General features: G+C 35.3%; 1 protein-coding gene across 1 annotated transcript; it reads right to left on the reverse strand.

Moving 5' to 3' along the window:
- Positions 1 to 14,236: 14,236 nt before the first annotated feature.
- On the reverse strand, positions 14,237 to 17,860 carry LOC130954229 (vestitone reductase-like). The gene is made up of 4 exons (XM_057880960.1): positions 17,697 to 17,860; positions 16,386 to 16,919; positions 15,520 to 15,712; positions 14,237 to 14,750 (listed from the first exon to the last, which is right to left on the reverse strand). Exons 1-4 carry the CDS (start codon positions 17,815 to 17,817, stop codon positions 14,609 to 14,611), a joined length of 990 nt encoding a protein of 329 aa, XP_057736943.1. The 5' UTR covers positions 17,818 to 17,860; the 3' UTR covers positions 14,237 to 14,608.
- Between the last annotated feature and the right edge of the window lie 1,809 nt (positions 17,861 to 19,669).

The following is a 19,669-nucleotide window of genomic DNA, read 5'->3' on the forward strand; positions in this document are numbered from 1 at the left end:
AATTTCTTCACAAGGTAATTATCTGGGTTAACCTTGGCATTAGAATTTGGGAAAAATAACATTTGTTAGGGTAGATATCCTTGGTGAACATTCAGGTGTTTTTGTGAAGTTTTTTTTTTTACCAAACCGCATCCCCCAATCTGACAGGTTAAAGATTAATTCATCGCAAATCTGAGTTTCATTTAAGAGTCTGTCACTAGCCAATGAATTATTGCATACACAAGACGGAATTCGAACTCTTAACATTTGTTTAAGAATAATTACACAATTTAATTAAATTATTATTTAATAATCTTTAATTATTAATTTTATATTGATAAAATTGTGAAAGAATAGAGAAAGTAAACCAAGTTGGGTTGGTCTAGTGGTTAGCTCACTAGTCCGCTTAAGCAAGTGTTGGGGGTTCGAATCCCGCCTTGTGCATGCAGCAATCCATTGGCCAGCGGCAAACCCTTAAATGGAGCTCAGTACCGCGACGGATTAGTCCTTGACCTGTCGGGTTGGGGGATACCGTGGGAAACCAAAAAAAAAAAATAGAGAAAGTAAAGAAAGAATTTTTATTGATTATTAATTGATTGAATTAAACATGTGTTGTAAACTATGAGGGTAAAACTAAATATATATATATATATATAGAGTATTGTCCTATAAAAGAGAAAAGTAAAGATAAAATAAGAAGAAAAAATAATATAAAGATAAGATAAGATAAATTAATAAAGACTAAAATTAGAACTGAATTTATGGGCCACAAGACTTCTTTATTGTTGTCATGGGCTAATATAGAAGAGTAGTTTAATATATATAAATTATTTACACCTAAGTCTCTATTATTCTAAAATTCTATCAAGTTATAAAAAGTAAAGATTCACGAAAATTATTTTCATACAAAGTTAAAAATTGAATTATTTAATAGTTTTTAACTTTATAATATACTTATTACAAATTTGAAAAGAAAGTTATACCAGATTTTTGTCGAATTTATTAATTTAATAGGATATAATGTTAGTTTAGATTAATTTTTTTTAGTAATTTTTTTTTAAATAAAGTATTTTTATTAAAAAAATAAATTATTTTTTTAAAAGTTAATAATATCTTATTTAAAAAAACAAAAAAAATTTCATACTTAAAAGTTCTCTTTTTAAAAATTTTATTTAAATATAAAATTGTTACGGTGGGTAATTGGAGATGAATAAGATAGATGGCTTTAGTTGGCCCAATCGTCCGCGGATGGTGGCTTCCGAGCTGGTTTGCACGTTGGAGCCTCCTTCCGACTTGTATTCGTGAGTGAATGGGGGTGGTACCTGCAAAGACACTCCGATGCCTAAGTTAGCAAGGGTGTGAGCAGGTCTAGAGAGTATTGGGCTTAGAAATACCTGAGGGGTGTCAGTGTATTTATAGTGGTGAGCCAATAACCACCGTTGGAGTAGTGCCATATTTTTAGGGTGTTAACCGTCCCATTATCTTAGGGAGGTTAAGATATGGCTCGATAAAGTAGTTAGAGAGATTTTAGGGGCAGTTACTCATTTGAAGGAGTGCTTATCTGCCAACTATTCTCCGTCCCGACTTCTTGGGAGTAAGTCGGGTTTAACACCAACTTCTTAGTGTGAAGGTTGGTGCTTAGTAAGGCTCAATCCTCTGGACTAGGCCTTTCATTTGGACCTTGGGCCTTTATTATTGGGCCAGGGTATGAACAGTGCCCCTACTTGAGCCCAAGATCTTTATGAGACTTGGGTTCGAGTATTTTACTCGGGGTTGTTGTCGACTTGTTGGAGGACCGACGTGATTTTCTGAAACCGACGTGACTTTTCCGTGTCTTTTTGGTTCTGACAGTTACGTCTAATCAAGCGTCGTGTCCGTTAGGAATGTGCGTAGGCTTTGGTAACGGTGCATTCTCATTAATGACTGCTCCGCTTTTACCTTTATGCCCCTTAGCATGTTTATAAATACTTTCCCTCTCTTTCATTTTTTCGTTTCTGCAATTTTTCAAATTTCTTCTTTCTTTGTTCGTGCTTTGTTCTTGCATTCGGAGACCTCTGCTTCTTCCAACCTTCACTTTTGGATAAAGGTTAGTGTTTTACTTTTATGACATGCTTTGTGATTGCATGCTTTTATTTTCTTTGGAGAGGGAGAAGTGACGTTGTAGACTTTCGTATCCCCTTAGGGACTTTCGTTTTTGATTCTTTTTCCGTTTTCCTTTGTAGGTTTTCGTCGCGTTTTTAGAGAAATGTCTTCTGTAGAAGCTCTTTTCAATGGGTTGATGTCACAGTCATAGGAGAGGAACCCTTGGTTGATGCGGAGTTTATTACTCATCTTCGTACTCACCACAGGATTTGTGTTTCTGAGGATGATGAGCCAAAGTATGAGTTGGTAGTCCCGGGTCCGGAAGACCGGGTTTGTTTTGGGAGGGCCAATGAGGCGGCCCCTCATTTTTTCTTTATGTATGAATGTATGATCACCCGTCTGGGTGTCTTTCTTCCTTTTTCGGATTTTGAGATGTCTGTTTTGCACCATTGTCGAGTTGCCCCTACCCAACTTCACCCCAATTCTTGGGGTTTTCTGAAAATTTATCAATTTATTAGTCAAGCTCTGGACTTCCCGACCTCTTTGAGGATTTTCTTTTTTCTTTTCCATATGACTAAGCCCTTTAGTGGGCTAAACAACAAGCAGCAATGGGTGTCCTTCCGAGCCATATAAGGTCGGAGAATTTTCACCCTTTTTGACGAATCCTTCCATGACTTCAAAAATTATTTTTTCAAAGTGCAAGCTGTAGAGGGTCACCACCCCTTTTTTCTGGATGATAACTCTTCTCCTCGCTTTCCCTTATACTGGCTGGAGGCCTCCCATTGTGAGAAGTATGGTCTGGATGACCTGGATGAGGTAGAGGCTGCCATTGTGGGGTTCCTCCGAGAAGTGTGGGGGAGGGCCCCATATTTGGATACTAAAAAGTTTCTCCAAGGGTCTCCGACCTTTATCCAAGTGCAGCTAGGTAGCTTTTTGTTTTGAATTCCCGACTTATCAACTGATCATTCCGACTTGTTTAATTCCTTAGCTATTGTTTTTCTTTTTCATAAATGGCAAAGACAAACGCTCAAGAATCCTTTCAGAGAGTCCAGGAGGCCAAAGCCAAGTCTCGCGCTCGGGCTGGTGGTGCTAGGGTTATCTTTCCTCCTCCTCCTCCTCGGAACATTGGGACTCTTTCCAAGCCCATTGTAATTTCTTCTTCAGCTCCTCCTCAGCCGCTCCCCGTCGTCCGACCTTCCCCTGATCCAAAGAAGCGCAAGACTTTAGAGTCTGGCTCTTCTGGTGAGGTTAAGGCGGATACTATTGCGTTCGTCCGAAAGAATATCTATCCCCATGTTCGTATAAGCATGGACGATATGTCTGTTCGGAGCCACCTTACCACTATGGTCGAGGAGAGTCTCAAAGCGGCGGGGGTTTGTGGCAAACTCTTGGATATCTTTGAGAAGGCTCTTCTCAGCTCTTTAGGGACGACCTCGAAGGTCGAGGAGCTGGAAGGAAGGCTTCGCTCATATCAAGAGCATGAGGGAGAGTTGAAGAAGGAGATCGCCAAGCTGAGGGAGGAGAGAGATACCTTCCAGGAGAAAGGGAAGGTTTTACAGGCCCAGTGCAACATGGAGATGGAGTTGAGAAAAACAGCGCAGGCCAGCTATCAAAGTTTATTTAATGATCTTGTGTCTGTGAAGAATGATCTGTTGAATTCTCGGAAGGCATATGATGAGTTGGAGGACTCTATTGCCGATGGCGCCGAGGAGTCTTGGAGGATTTTCCTGGAGCAAGTCAGGGTGATTGCTCCCGACTTGGATCTTTCTCCTTTATATCCTGACAAAGTTGTTATTGATGATGCCATCGTGGATCCTCCTGCCCCCGTAATCGTTTCCGAGTCAGAATTGAAGACTCGGGGACAGAGGATTATTGAGTCCCCTCCTCGTTCTAAAGATGCTCCGAGTTCTTCAGTAGATCCTCCCATCTCTTCATCTTCTATGGATGCCTCTGGCGGCGCTCCTCCTGATTCTGGTGGTGGTGATCCTTCTTCTAAAAAATGATTAGTGGCTATTTGGGGGTCCGGCCTGTGGGCCCCCCATTTTTAAACTCTTTATTTATTTCTTTTTGGTAGTGCCGTTTGAACAATTTTTCTTTGGCCTTCCCAGGCCGTAAACAAAAATATTAAAAAATACCCCCTTTTTGATAAGGGGTTTTTTAAGTTAACAAAATGGATACCCTTTTTTGGATAAGGGTTTAGATTACCTTATGCGTGTATGCTTTTTTAATTTTCTGAAGTCCCCCTTGATCTTTTCTTGAAAACCTTTCCTTTTGGCTCGTTTGCTTTTCTGAGCCTTTTGTTTAAGGACTTTTGGGACAGCCTTTAAACTTTTTCGTAAGTTTTTCAATCTCTTTTTGTTATTCCTCATGCTCAACTATGTTTTATTGAGTTTTTATGACTTAGGTTATTTTTGCGATGCGTTTTTCTTCTGCTCGGTTTTTCACTCCGACTTTCGGGCCAAAGTGTTTTCGAGCTTCTCCGCTCGGAGTTTTGTTTCGACTTTTATGAGTCGAGTTGCTTCCGAGTTGTTTACGATCGGCTTTTATAACCTCTTTACACCGACTTGTACCTCGTCGTTTTTTCCTGACGACCATCTAGGTCGGTTCATGGGATTTTCACGTTTTGTCGAGCTTAAGTCGGCGCGTTTCGTAGAAAAGACTTAGAAAAACTAGAAAGGAATTTATAAGAGATATTGTAGATGAGAAAAGATCTTTATTAATTGGGGAGGTACCTTCTTGCTACTAAGGGTTTTAATAGCCTATTTCCCTTAGCCTCTACTATGATGCCTCGTTAAAAATCCTTCTCCAGAAAAAACCCTTTTGGGAAAAAATCATGAAGTTGGGAAAAGAGTACATCAGGGAATAGAGTTTGCTTTTAACTGTAGTACCTTTTCATGTTACAAGCATGCCACGACCTCGGGAACTCAGTGCCGTTCAGGTCGGTTACTTTATAATAACCTTTTCCTAAAACTTCATTGACTTTGTATGGTCCCTTCCAATTTGCGGCGAGCTTTCCTTCTCCTGATTTGTTGACTCCGATGTCGTTTCTGATTAAGACCAAGTCATCTAGAGCAAATGTTCTTCGAATGACTTTCTTGTTGTACCTTGTGATCATCCTTTGTTTCAACGCTGCTTCTCTTATCTGGGCGTCTTCTCGGACTTCGGGGAGCAAGTCGAGCTCCTCTTTGTGCCCCTGTGTATTTCCGATCTCATTATGGAGAATTACCCTTGGGCTTTGCTCATTGATTTCTATTGGTATCATTGCTTCTACGCCATAGACTAGTCGGAAGGGCGTTTCTCTAGTGGCGGATTGAGGCGTTGTCCTGTAAGCCCATAATACCTGGGGGAGCTCTTCGGCCCAAACTCCTTTTGCTTCTTGCAATCTTTTCTTTAGTCCTGCCAGTATGACTTTGTTGGCTGCCTCGGCTTGCCCATTGGCTTGTGGGTGCTCCACCGAGGTGAACTGATGTTTGATTTTCATACTAGCTACTAAGCTTCTGAAGGTAGCATCGGTGAATTGGGTTCCATTATCTGTAGTGATGGAATAAGGTATCCCATATCTTGTGATGATATTTTTGTAGAGGAACCTCCGACTTCTTTGAGCGGTGATGGTGGCCAATGGTTCTGCTTCTATCCACTTTGTGAAATAATATATTCCCACGATCAGGTATTTGACTTGTCCTGGCGCTTGGGGAAAAGGACCTAGCAAATCCATTCCCCATTTTGCAAAAAGCCATGGAGAAGTGATACTGATGAGCTCTTGTGGTGGAGCCACGTGGAAATTTGCATGCATCTGACATGGTTGACATTTTTTCACAAATTCTGTGGCATCTTTCTGCAAGGTCGGCCAATAGAATCCAGCTCGGATTACTTTCCTGGCTAGTGACCTTGCTCCGAGATTGTTACCGCAGATTCCACTATATACTTCCTCCAACACCTCGTCAGTTCTTGAGGTCGGTACACACTTTAATAGTGGTGTTGATATCCCCCTTCTGTAAAGGATATTTCTCACCAAGGTGTAGTGTTGTGCTTCCCTTCGGATCTTTTTAGCTTCTTTCACCTCTTTGGGGAGGATGTCGAATTTCATGTATTCAACTAAAGGGTTCATCCATCCGAGGTCTAAACCGACTACCTCAAGTACTTCTTGCTTATCTTTTATTACTGAGGGTTCCTGAAGGGTTTCTTGGATCAGGCTTCTGTTGTTCCCTCCTGGTTTGGTACTTGCTAACTTAGATAGGGCGTCTGCTCTGCTGTTCAGATCCCGAGTTATGTGTTTGACCTCGGTTTCTGCAAAGCGCCCAAGGTATTCCAAAGTTTTTTCCAAGTACCTCTTCATATTTGGGTCCTTTGCCTGATACTCTCCACTTATTTGGGAGGTCACCACTTGTGAGTCGCTGTATATCATCACCTTTGTAGTACCGACTTCTTCTGCTAGTTTTAGTCCAGCAATCAAGGCTTCATATTCTGCCTGATTATTTGAAGCCGGAAATTCAAATTTTAAGGAAACCTCTATCTGGGTTCCTCTTTCATCTACCAATATTATGCCTGCGCCGCTTCCCGTTTTGTTGGAGGATCCATCTACATAGAGTTCCCATGTAGTTGGTTTTTCCTCCTGATCCCCTGCGTATTCTGCAACGAAGTCGGCGAGGCATTGAGCTTTGATCGCTGTCCGAGTTTCATATCTTAAGTCGAACTCGGAAAGCTCTATTGCCCATTGGACCATTCTCCCTGCAACATCCGTCTTTTGGAGGATTTGCTTCATGGGTTGGTTCGTACGGACTCTTATTGTATGGGCCTGAAAGTAGGGTCGTAGCCTTCGTGAGGCTATTACTAAGGAGTAGGCAAACTTTTCTAGTTTGTGGTACCTTAGTTCAGGGCCTTATAGAACTCTACTGATGAAGTAGACTGGATGCTGTCCGACCTCGTCTTCTTTTATCAGGGCTGATGAGACAACCTTGTTTGCTACGAATAAGTACATGACGAGGTCTTTCCCAGGTACTGGTCGGGTTAGAATAGGAGGTTGGCTTAAAAACTTTTTGCACTCCTGGAATGTCTCCTCGCATTCAGGAGTCCATTCGAACTGGCATCCCTTTCTTAATAAGGAGAATAGTGGCAGGGATTTCAATGCCGAGCCTGCCAAAAATCTGAAGAGGGCTGCAAGTCGGCCGTTTAGCTGCTGGACTTCTCTCAAACAAGTCGGACTTTTCATTTCTAGGATGGCTCTACACTTGTCGGGATTAGCTTCGATCCCTCTTTGTGTTAGCATAAACCCTAGAAATTTCCCTGCTTCCACCGCGAAGGCGCACTTTGCGGGATTTAGTCTCATCCCGTGCAGCCTTATGGTGTCAAAGACTTGAGAGAGGTCTGACAAGAGGTGGTCTTTACCAGCATTTCGTCGACGTATACTTCCATTAGACTCCCCAGATGAGGGGAAAACACTTTATTCATCAACCTTTGATATGTGGCCCCTGCATTCTTTAATCCGAATGGCATGACCACGTAGCAGAAATTAGCTCTGGTTGTGATGAATGATGTTTTCTCCTGGTCGGGCTCATACATCGGGATTTGATTATATCCCGAGTAGGCATCCATGAACGATAAGTATTGATACCCCGAGCTGGAATCCACTAGGGTATCAATATTTGGTAGGGGATAAGGGTCCTTGGGACATGCCTTATTTAAGTCGGTGTAGTCGACACACATTCTCCATTTGCCATTCTGTTTTTTGACTAGCACTGTATTGGCTAGCCATGTTGGGTACTTGACTTCTCTGATGAAGCCAGCTTCCAGGAGTGCCTGTACTTGTTCTTCTACTATTAGGGTTCGTTATGGGCCGAGCTTCCGTCTTCTTTGCTATACAGGTCGGGATCCTGGATAAACCGAGAGTTTGTGGGACATGAGCTCGGGATCTATCCCAGGCATGTCCGAGGCTTTCCAGGCAAAGAGGTCGGAGTTATCTCTTAGGAGCTTAGCCAATCCTTGTTTTAGGGTTTCCCCTAGATTGGCTCCTATATGAGTATTTTTCCCTTCCTCCTTACCGACCTGTATCTCCTCGGTTTTTCCTCCCGGTTGTGGTCGCAGCTCTTCTTTGGCCCTTGCGCCCCCGAGTTCTATCGTGTGAACTTTTCTGTTTTTTCCTCTTAGATTTAGGCTTTCATTGTACCACTGCCTTGCCAACTTTTGATCTCCCCTTACCGTTGCTATTCCCGCTGAGGTCGGGAATTTCATGCAGAGGTGAGGAGTAGATACCGCTGCTCTGAGTCGATTGAGGGTAGCTCTGCCGATTAAAGCATTATATGCTGACCCCACATCAATGACTATGAAGTCTATACTCAGAGTCTTTGATTTTTCCCCTTTTCCAAAAGTAGTGTGAAGGGGCAAAAATCCTAGTGGTTTTATTGGCGTGTCCCCTAATCCGTATAGGGTGTCGGGGTAGGCTCTTAATTCTTTCTCATCTAACCCTAGTTTGTCGAAAGCGGGCTTAAAAAGGATGTCCGCCGAGCTTCCTTGGTCTACTAGGGTTCTGTGGAGATGGGCATTTGCTAGGATCATAGTTATCACTACTGGATCATCATGTCCAGGGATTATTCCTTGCCCATCTTCTTTTGTGAATGAAAATGGTAGGGAGGTCGGATGACTCTTCTCCGACCTGATAAACTCTTTTGAGATGTCTTTTGCGAGAGGATTTGGTAAGTCCCCCTCCCGCGAACCCTCCTGAGATCATATGGATATGTCTTTTTGGATTTTGCGGTGGTGGGTCTCTTCTATCCATGTCATCTCGCTTTCTCTTTCCATGACCGTCCGACCTCTCTATGAGATATCTATCCAACCGACCTTCTCTAGCCAGCTTTTCTATCACATTTTTAAGGTCGTAACAGTCGTTTGTGGAGTGACCATATATTTTATGGTACTCGCAGTAGTCGTTGCGGCTCCCCCCTTTTTTATTTTTAATGGGTCTAGGGGGTGGCAGTCTCTCAGTGTTACAAATCTCTCTGTATACGTCCACTATAGAAACTTTCAGAGGAGTATAAGAGTGATATTTTCTTGGCCTTTCGAGACCGAGTTCTTCCTTTTTCTTGGCTTCCCTTTCCCTCTCTTTTGTTGAGGGAGGGGGTCCGGGTCGCCAACTCAAGTCTCTTAATTTGGCGTTTTCCTCCATGTTGATGTACTTTTCAGCTCTTTCCTGTACATCACTCAAGGAGGTGGGGTGTCTTTTGGATATGGACTACGAGAAAGGACCTTCTCTAAGTCCATTGACTAACCCCATTATTACTGCTTCGGTAGGTAGGTCTTGAATCTCCAAACATGTTTTGTTGAACCTTTTCATATAGGCTCGTAAAGTTTCTCTGACCTCCTGTTTTATTCCCAGGAGGCTCGGTGCATGTTTCACTTTGTTCTTCTGGATCGAGAATATCATCAAAAACTTCCTTGAGAGGTCTTCAAAGCTAGTAACCGACCTCGGGGGGAAGCTATCGAACCACTTCATCGCTGCTTTCGATAGAGTGGTCGGGAAGGCTTTGCATCGCGTAGCGTCGGAAGCATCAGCTAGATACATCCGACTTTTGAAGTTGCTCAGGTGATGCTTTGGATCCGTGGTTCCGTCATAGAGGTCCATATCGGGGCTTTTGAAGTTTCTCGGGACTTTAGCCCTCATTATGTCCTCACTGAAGGGATCCTCCCCACCTAAGGGTGGTTCTTCTTGTTCGTCGCGGGAGTTGCGACTTTTGAGGGAGGATTCCAACTTTAAGAGTTTTCTTTCTAACTCTTTTCGTCGTTCCATCTCCTCTTTTAGGCTCTTTTCAGTTTCCTTTTGCCGCTCTCGTTCCTGTTCTAACTGTTCCAGGCGGCTGTGGACTAATCCCATGAGTTCAGTTACATGGGGTGGTCCTTCTTTTTCTGACTCGTGCCCTTCTGAGGAGTTTACCTTCGGGTTCTTTACCCCGGAGGTGCCTTCCCTGTGTTGATTATCGATTTCCTGGTGGAGGGTGAGGTCCACATCGTTGTTGCCTGTGTCTGGATTCTCTTGTTCAGAATCTGTCTCCACATGGCCTTCTTCGTGGGATCTATCCGCCATCGATGGATGATCTCTCGGGTCCCCGACAACGGCGCCAATGTTATGGTGGGTAACCGGAGATGAATAAGATGGATGGCTTTAGTTGGCCCAATCGTCCGCGGATGGTGGCTTCCGAGTTGGTTTGCACGTTGGAGCCTCCTTCCGACTTGTGTTCGTGAGTGAATGGGGGGTGGTACCTGCAAAGACACTCCGATACCTAAGTTAGCAAGGGTGTGAGCAGGTCTAGAGAGTATTGGGCTTAGAGATACCTGAGGGGTGTCAGTGTATTTATAGTGGTGAGCCAATAACCACCGTTGGAGTAGTGCCATATTTTTAGGGTGTTAACCGTCCCATTATCTTAGGGAGGTTAAGATATGGCTCGATAAAGTAGTTAGAGGGATTTTAGGGGCAGTTACTCATTTGAAGGAGTGCTTATCTGCCAACTATTCTCCGTCCCGACTTCTTGGGAGTAAGTCGGGTTTAACACCGACTTCTTAGTGTGAAGGTTGGTGCTTAGTAAGGCTCAATCCTCTGGACTAGGCCTTTCATTTGGACCTTGGGTCTTTATTATTGGGTAAGAGTATGAACAAAAATAATTTTTGTTTCTTAAAAAAAATCTTTTTAAAAAATAAAAAAAATAAATACTTTTTTTTAAAAGTCAATCTAAACGAAGCCATAATCCGATTTGAATATCTTATGATCCAATTATATTTTTAATAAAATGTATTTGGATCGATAAAATGTGTGAGACCTAATTAGAGATATTAGACAATAACATAATCCTTTTAATTTAACAAAAAATTACCATATACATGGCATGTTAGTATATGTTCCTCTTGAATCTTGATAAACACAAGTGGATACAAATTAACTTATAAGAACATGTAAGAATCCGATGAGTGCCATATATATGAAATGGGTTATTCTAGTGTATAGATACAATTTCATACAGATTTACAGATCTATATAATTAAAGGACACGATTGTCTCAATGTTTGTGAAGCCTTGTTGAAGAGTCCAACCGCTTTACATATTTTTCTACTTGTCCTAATCGACTAGCAACTATAATAACATGTGATTTTTTTTAGCATGAATTGTTGTTCATATCATATGGATTACTTTTTTTATTCTTTTCATCTAAAATATTATTTTAATGTATAAATTTAGTAAAAGAATAATGCGAGATCTGATTTCCACAGTCATGGCCATAAATTATTATTATTATTATTAGGAAAAATTACACTCCCCTCTCCTGTGAGATGATAAAATAATACTCCATTTCCTTCTATTTTATAAATATACATTTCTCTCCCTTCTAACTTTTAAAGAACTTCCTCTTTAATCCATTATAAACTTTTTGTGTTAACTAATGTTAATTTTATCCATTTTTAAAAAAAATTTTTTTTTTTTTAAAAATATCCATTAGTAAAAATTTTATTTTTTATCATTAAATTTTGCTTATCAAAATATCCTTTAATAAATTATTCTTTTTATCGATTAAATTATATTTTTTTTTAAAATTTAATAATTATATAATTTTTTTCTAAAATATCCTTCAATAATTTTTTAATTATTAAATTATAATTTTACCAAAATTTTCGTTAACAATTTTTTTATATTTTACTCTTAATTTTTTGATATCTATATATATATAATTTTAACATTAAACCAAAAATTTTAGTAAGATTATTTTTCAATATTAATATATATTAATTATTAATTTTTTTAAAAGTATTTTAGTGAAAATACAATTTAATAAATAAAAAAATAATTTAATCAATAAAAAATAATTTATTAAAGGATATTTTGGTAAGCAAAATTTAATGATAAAAAATAAAATTTTTGCTAATTAGTAGTTTTTCAAAAAATAATTTATTTGTTCTTAAAAAATGGATAAAGTTATTATTAGTTAACACAAAAAATTTAAAATAGATTAAAGAGGAGATTTTTTAAAAGTTAGAAGAGAGAGAAATGTACATTTATAAAATAGAAGGGAGGAGAGTGTCATTTTAGCATTTCGCAGGAGAGGGGAGTGAAATTTTCTATTTTTTATATTATGTAGCATTTTTTTCTAATATTTTTGACAAATAGTTCACTAATTTTAAATACTAAAAACTAGATTTTAAATCTTAAAATTTATAATTATTTATATATGTGGGGGCTTGATAATTCAAAACCACCTTCGCACATACTCATGCATAATTCGAATATTTCTGCTTCGCTACATGCTTCCATAATTCGAATCTCTTTCATTCGAACTACCATAAGTTACATCCATGCATAATTCGAATACTATGACGGCAGGCATGTATAATTTGAATTGGCTTAATTCAAATTACTAGCAACCCAACTAAATCGAATTGGTCTAATTTAAATTACTATTAATTTTTTTAATTTAAATTTGACTCATTCGAATTATATAAGATAGTGATTTTGGGAGATCTAGGTATTATTTTTTATTTTGGTAGAATAATATAATTTACTTCTTCTTTTGGTTTGTTTTTGTGATTTGTCCTAAATAGATTGATTATTGATTTATTACAAAACAATTATTTCAATAGACTTAAAATATATACATTAAAAAATTATTAATTATTATATATTAAATCAGTTGTGAATAGATATTTTTTAATATATCAAAATAAAAATTATTGATTACAAATTTCAACTTAATATGGTTATTTAAATGGTGAATAATTTTTTGATAATATTAAAATATATAAAACCGTGTATTTTTTATATAAGAAGGTTTAGTTACAAGACTTTACTATCTCACATGTGACTCCATCACAAGTATCACTAGTAATAGTTGGGACAAGCTCTGCCAAGTCAAGCTGCGTGCACAAAAATAAAAACCAAATTCACTTTGTTAGTGTGTCTTTTCTGATTGCTTTGAACTTTCTTCTCTTCTTTCGGTTTTTGTGTATTGCTCTCATTTACTGACGAACTTGCAAAGACCCGGATTAAGTTAATTGGAGTTGGTTTCTTATTTACTGTCTTTCTTTTTCCGATGTTAAAAATCTGTTAGGATATTAATTATGCTTCTGCTCTTCGATTTTTCTTCCAACCCACTCTGTTCGTAACCATTGCCCCCCATTTCTCCTCTGTTGTCTTTCCAGTCGCAAAATCTTTTAAGTATTGTTTGCATACTTTGTTTTCATGTCCAAGAAAGCCAAATAATGACAGATATTACTAATTCTTTCGTACTTTGGCGGAACCTCAATAACCTTCTGATTTCTCCCTGTAATTTTTAGAGTTCTACGCAGGAGATTTGATATGTCCAACAGTACTTTAACTTTTAGCAGCCTCTCTTCCTTCCCTTTTAAATTAAACAAATTAGCCTCCAAGTCCAAACTAGCCTCCAGGTCCTTTCCCATTGCCTCTCCAACTCTCCTACCTAGTCCCTTGGTTTTGCATTGCTCTGGTAATCCCCAGAGTTGCATTAGAGTCCAAATAGACTCGATGAATGTATCACACAAATTAGGATTCCCTACCAAACCCTAACAAAGCAAATGACTAAACTCCAAAGTTGGGGCACCGTAGCTTTTCTGTTTTTCTCTTAAAATTTTAAAGTAATAGCTCAAATGGCATAGTCTCCTCATATTTATCTAGAAGTCGTGGGTTCGAATCTTCCTATCTTTGGTAAAAACAAATATACATGTGTGATTTAATTTAGGCCATTTCTAAAATGTTCACTTCTTTTTTATACTAGAGTTAAATAACATACATTTTATTCTATTTGATTAAAATATTTTTTAATAATTATTTTTTATACAAAATAGTAATTATTTTATTATTTAAAATAAAAAATAATAATATAAAATATATAATTATTATTGTAATAGTTTTTTATTTATTTTCATTATTTTAAATTGTTAAAAAAATTTAATTCAAAAGTTTTTATATACTTCATGATTAATGAGAACATTAAAAATAATTAAAATATATTACATGAATGGTAATATATATTTTATATTATTGTTAAATTTATTATAGTAGTAAAAATAATAATATAAAATATATTAATTATTTGGGAGAAAAAATTAAGCCTTTAATCCTAATGATTTTTACATTTAATTCACGCATAAATACTTAAATATATATTGGTAGATCTAAAATAGATGCCAAAAATTTTGGTTGACCAATCCATTAATAAACCCACACTTATATAACTAGTTTATTATTGAAAAAAACAAGCCATACATCAAAACACAGCCCACCATCTAACTACCCTGTTTGCATTAGATCGGCTCACAAGAATACACCTACACGGCTACACTTAAAGCCACATTACAAGCTTGCAACCTCCACAAAAATAAGTATCCAGATGTTAATGCCTCATTCATTCAAAAAGAATATCTTTACCTCACATTGTACCGTATAATTGGCCATATGAAATTGATGAAACTTAAAGATCATGATGTTGGGCACTTTATTGCTTTATTGACTTGATGACTAAGATGGATCAAAGATAGATACAATGTTTTAAAACATTCAAAGAAAACCCTTCTCTTTGCAGCATTCAATTGCATCTTCAAACATTTCCTCCAAGCTATACTTGAACACAAATCCAGCATCTGTGAGCTTCTTTGAGATCAATTCTGGTTGCTTCACTCCTTTAATTTCCCTCACCTCACTACATTAATAATCATTATTTACTTAGATTTTTAAAATTATACTATACATTTGAATAAAGTGGTACGAAGTTATATCAAAATCGTTCATAAACTTTATAAAATTTATCTTAGTTGTTCTATATATGAAATATTATAATTCATATATATATATATATATATATATATATATATATATATATAATTATTTTCTGTATGGACATTTTTATATATATTGAAATTGGGTTAATAGTCAAATTAGTTTATGAAAAATAAAATATTTTTTAAATTTATCCCTAAAAGATTTTTTTAATCAAATTAGTCTTTTAAAGATTGCGAATTAACTATATTTGTCATTCCGTCACTCTATTAATAATTTTCTTCAAAGATTGATGTTGTAAAATATTAATTGATAACATATATAATACCTTATATGTCTAATTGGATATTAAATAAATACGTTTATAAAAATTTATTAATTTAGCCATTTTTCTTAATTATAAAAATCTTATTCCTAATCTTACCTAGTGACTAAATTGATAGATTTTCGTAAACATATTTAATTTAGTCAATGTCTAATTGAACATATTATGTGTCATATATGTTATCAATTAACATTTTACATCATTAATATTTGACAAAAATTGTGAAGGGGATAATTGAATCACAGATATAATTAATTCGTAATTTTTAAAAAATTAATTTAATTAAAAAAACTAAAAACAAATTTAGAAAATATTTTATCGAGATTAATTTCCCTATTAACCTGATTGAAATTAGAAGAGAACTCACTCTAAAGTTGGTATTTGAAATTGTGGATACTTGGCAGAAAGAAGTTGAGAAATTTGTTGAATAGATACAATGAATGGAGAACAATTATATCTGCCTTTTGGATTAGGATGCTCAAGCAGGAATATATGAGCTCTTGCCACGTCATCAACATGTGCCATATGCATACGTGTAACACCAATTTCATCCTTCTTCCCTGCACCACAAGTATACATTTTTTTCTTTTTACTAATAAGAATAACAATTCACTTATTATTATTATTATTATTATTATTATTATTATTATTATTATTATTACTTTGAATGGGTAAACGCCAAATGCAACAAGCCATGGCCCATACCTTAGTAAAATGATGACATATTCATAATATTGACATGTTTCAAAAGAATAATATTTTAATAAGAAGAAGGCTAGAAAACAATATTTTAATAAAAAAAATCAACCACCTAACCTTTCTTATAATAAATTCCAATAAAAAGAATAACCGGAAAATTTAGCTGACACAATAAGCAACATTATTATATTTATTTATTAAAAATACTATTTATACATTAAAATTAATTATCAAAATTAATCTTCGTATATTTATATATAAATATATGTAACTTAATTTATTTTTAATATATATTTTATATTTTAATAAATATTTTATATTTGTGATTGATTTTAATGTCTTATTTTAATATATACCTAATATAGTTGAGATTTATTTATATAGTATAGTTATATAACTCAAATACAGTCGACTTCACATAAAATTGATAATTAAGAACAGTTAAATAATTTAATTGATTTGACTAAATTTTCATCTAACAACTCATTTATAACTTTACTTAAAATCGACTGCAATTAAATTTGCACCACATACCTAATACCAAAAGCAATGCTCTCTCAACAGAATCAGGAAGCTTAGGACAAATGAAAGATCCAACAACAAAAGGAGGAATTAGAGTGACAACTTCCAAACCAGTCTCCTCACCAAATTGAAGCACTGCCTTCTCCGTTAATGTCTTAGCAACTCCATAAGACCAGCCATATGGTTTCAAATTTCTAAGATATTCCACATTGCTCCAACTACTTTCATCCACTGCCTCCAATTCGCCTTCTTCTCTTCCGATCCGCGACACGGCGGCGCCGCTCGACGTGTAAACCACTCTCCTAACTGTTTTTGAATCAAGGCATGCTTTAAGGATTCCCAGTGCTCCATCAATTGTCCTTTTTGTAACTAACTTCTCCGGTTCAGTTACTAAAAGGTCAATTGGTGTAGCTGTGTGGAAAACCCCAAAACACCCCTCAATTGCTTCAGTGAAACTCTCTGGATTGCTGAGGTCAGCATTGAAGATTTTCAATTTTTGGGATGCACCAGGCAGATTTGTGAGGAAGCTAATGTCCCTTTTTCTCTCTACAAATTTATTGTAATTCCATATTATAAATTGAATATAATTATTGGATAATTTAACTTGGTTATTTATTACTTAAAAAATTATTTTAATTTTGGTCTTTTTTTCATTATTGTTAAATTTTTAGTACTTACTATTTATAATAAAAATTTAATTTTGATACATTATTGATGTAAAATAACTTTACACGTACATTTAAAAAAAATTACAACTAATTATTCAGAAAGATAATGCTAAAAATGCTTTAAAAATTTTTTTAATTATGTGTGGACTAAACTAAAATTTAGAACATTGAAGAGTAAGTGTTTGTTTGCGCGTTATTATTTTAATAAAAAAAGATTTTTTTTATTTTTTAGTGTATTTGACAAATTTATAATAGTAAAAATAAAAGTACTAAAAAAATAAAAAATATTTTTTTTGATAAACTACAATTTACATTTTTTTTTTGAAATATCTTTTTTTTTTAAAAAGGATATTTTTATGTAATAAATAAACAAAAAAATACTTTTATATTGTTATACCCAAACATAATTAATATATAAAAAAATCTTTTTACATAACATATCCAAACATAAAATTATTTTTATTTTTTATAAAATCTTTTTAAAAAAATATATTAAAAAAAACTATTTTCTTAGAAGTTCACCCAAACAAGTTCTAACAACTTATTGAAAAGGCTTATAGGTTATTTCATTGGAAAAAATATTTTCAATTTTATATTTTCAGATATTGTTTTCATTATTTATTTATATAATTCTAAAAAAAAAAAAGAAACTTACTGGGATCAGATCTGATGGTGGTGTTAACAGAGTAACCATCTTGAAGGAGCCTTTTGATGATCCATGAACCAAGAAAACCTGTGCCTCCAGTTACACACACTCTACCCTTTCCCTCTTCCATTTTCTTTTTATTTTCTTCTATTCACTCTTTTCAGTGTTAAATGGAGATTCCATAACTTATATATATATGCTCCATTTTTCTTCCTAATAATAGTGACAAATAGGTAACTGTCTCATTGCGTAATATCGTTTTTTTTTTCTATATTAAAGTCTATGTTGAAGACTTTTCTTTGTTTTTTTGTTAGTTAGTCCAAACTAAACCAAGATATTTCTTATTTAATTGGTCATCAAAATTATCAGAGACAAATAAAAAATATTAGAGACGAAATTAAATAAATTAAAAAATTAAAAATAAAATTAATTGAAATTAAACATTATAAATATTTAAAAAAATCATAAATATTAAGAATTTAAAATATATTTTGTCTTTAATTTTAATAATTATGTTTATGTATACGTAATATAATTGGTAATTAGTTTATATATTATATTATAAGCATATGATGGTTGAAGTTTGAATATTTGAATAACCTAGGGGTTGAATATTTGAATGTGATGTTGACCTTCACATCAGTGTAATTTATAACGCTGGTGCTGAGAGTGAACTAGTTTTTCTTTAAATAACTTGAGATTTCTTTTTCTTTTTAATCCTCCTGTAAGAAATAAATCTGGTGAGAGTAAACTATTATTTTCTATTGGTGAAAATTTAAAATGTTAACAAGTCTAGAATGAATAAAATTAGTTCAATATCTACAAAAAAATAAATTATTATTACTATAAATTCAAAATATTAATACATTTATTTATAAAAAAAATTAAAGTTTAGATAATATTGTTACAATAAAAATTATTTTTTTATAGATATATGTTCATCTGTTTGGATTTTTGGGGTCCAACGGCTTGGATTAGTTTGCTTGATGGAGCAGAGATTTAAGGGGGTTAAGACCTGGATGCAAGGAGCTGAGAAGGGTTGTCCGTTGAGACTCACCGGATTACGATGCGGTGGAGTCACCTGCAAAGACTCCGACGCTCAAGTCAGTATCCGTAGAAAAGGTGGTCATTAGGGTTAGGTCCCTTCCCTCTTATAATCCGTACTTGGGTGGATTTTTCGTGGTCAGACTCAACATCCTGAAAGCTTCTGTTAGCTGTCTAGGCTTCACACGGTGAGGAGAGAAAAGCGTGCTCCCTCCTGGTTCGGGTGGCGTGATCGTCGGATCGGCCGCTCGGACTCGGACCCAGGTCATTGGCAGGTCGAGCTGGAACAATATCGATATGGTTTCGTTAATTCATAGATGAATATATCATGTTTTAAGCTTACGAATGAATTGACCATACAATCGAATGAAGTTAATTGAAGTGGTTTTTGGATTAAAATAATGAACTAAGTGTTTGTTTTTGGATTGGAACCCAAATAAGATTTCGTTGGCTGTGGCCCAACAAGTTACCAAACCAATTAAGCAGCTTCCATTAGCCTGCAACTCACAAGCCTGTAGCCTTTTTTTTCCCTCAAGACCGAAAAAAAAAAAAAACAAAAGAACAATTTTTTTTCTTATTTTAGTCTAGGGTAAAACTGGGACACGTAATAACTAATAAATTAAACTAACTTAGTTTAGTCTACTAGTTAGTTTATCAATTTGCTTAACTAATTATTAAAAATTCGAATACTATTTTATACATATAACAATTTATTGACTAATAATAAATTCTTAAATGAAATTTAAATTTATTAATTTGTCGTATTAGAGGATATTGAAAAAAAAAACTAACAAATATTCCAACTTTTTGCATTATTTTAAGATATAATTTGATGAATAATATTACACATCCAAAACTTGTTATTAATTAAATCTAACTAAGTTAATTAAACATAACAAAAATAGATTATAATTAATATTATTTTAAGTGTTATTGTA

This window comes from Arachis stenosperma, chromosome 10 (assembly GCF_014773155.1).
Source record: "Arachis stenosperma cultivar V10309 chromosome 10, arast.V10309.gnm1.PFL2, whole genome shotgun sequence".
In the NCBI taxonomy this organism is placed as follows: Eukaryota; Viridiplantae; Streptophyta; class Magnoliopsida; order Fabales; family Fabaceae; genus Arachis; species Arachis stenosperma.

Bases quoted from the DNA above. Each gene is read 5' to 3' on its own strand.
- LOC130954229 (XM_057880960.1), bottom strand. From the start codon at position 17,817: ATGGAAGAGGGAAAGGGTAGAGTGTGTGTAACTGGAGGCACAGGTTTT. The intron at 16,920-17,696 runs GTAAGTTTCTTT...ATAAATTTGTAG, and splicing joins CACCATCAGATCTGATCCCA to AGAGAAAAAGGGACATTAGC. The intron at 15,713-16,385 runs GTATGTGGTGCA...CTTGTGGTGCAG, and splicing joins AGCATTGCTTTTGGTATTAG to GGAAGAAGGATGAAATTGGT.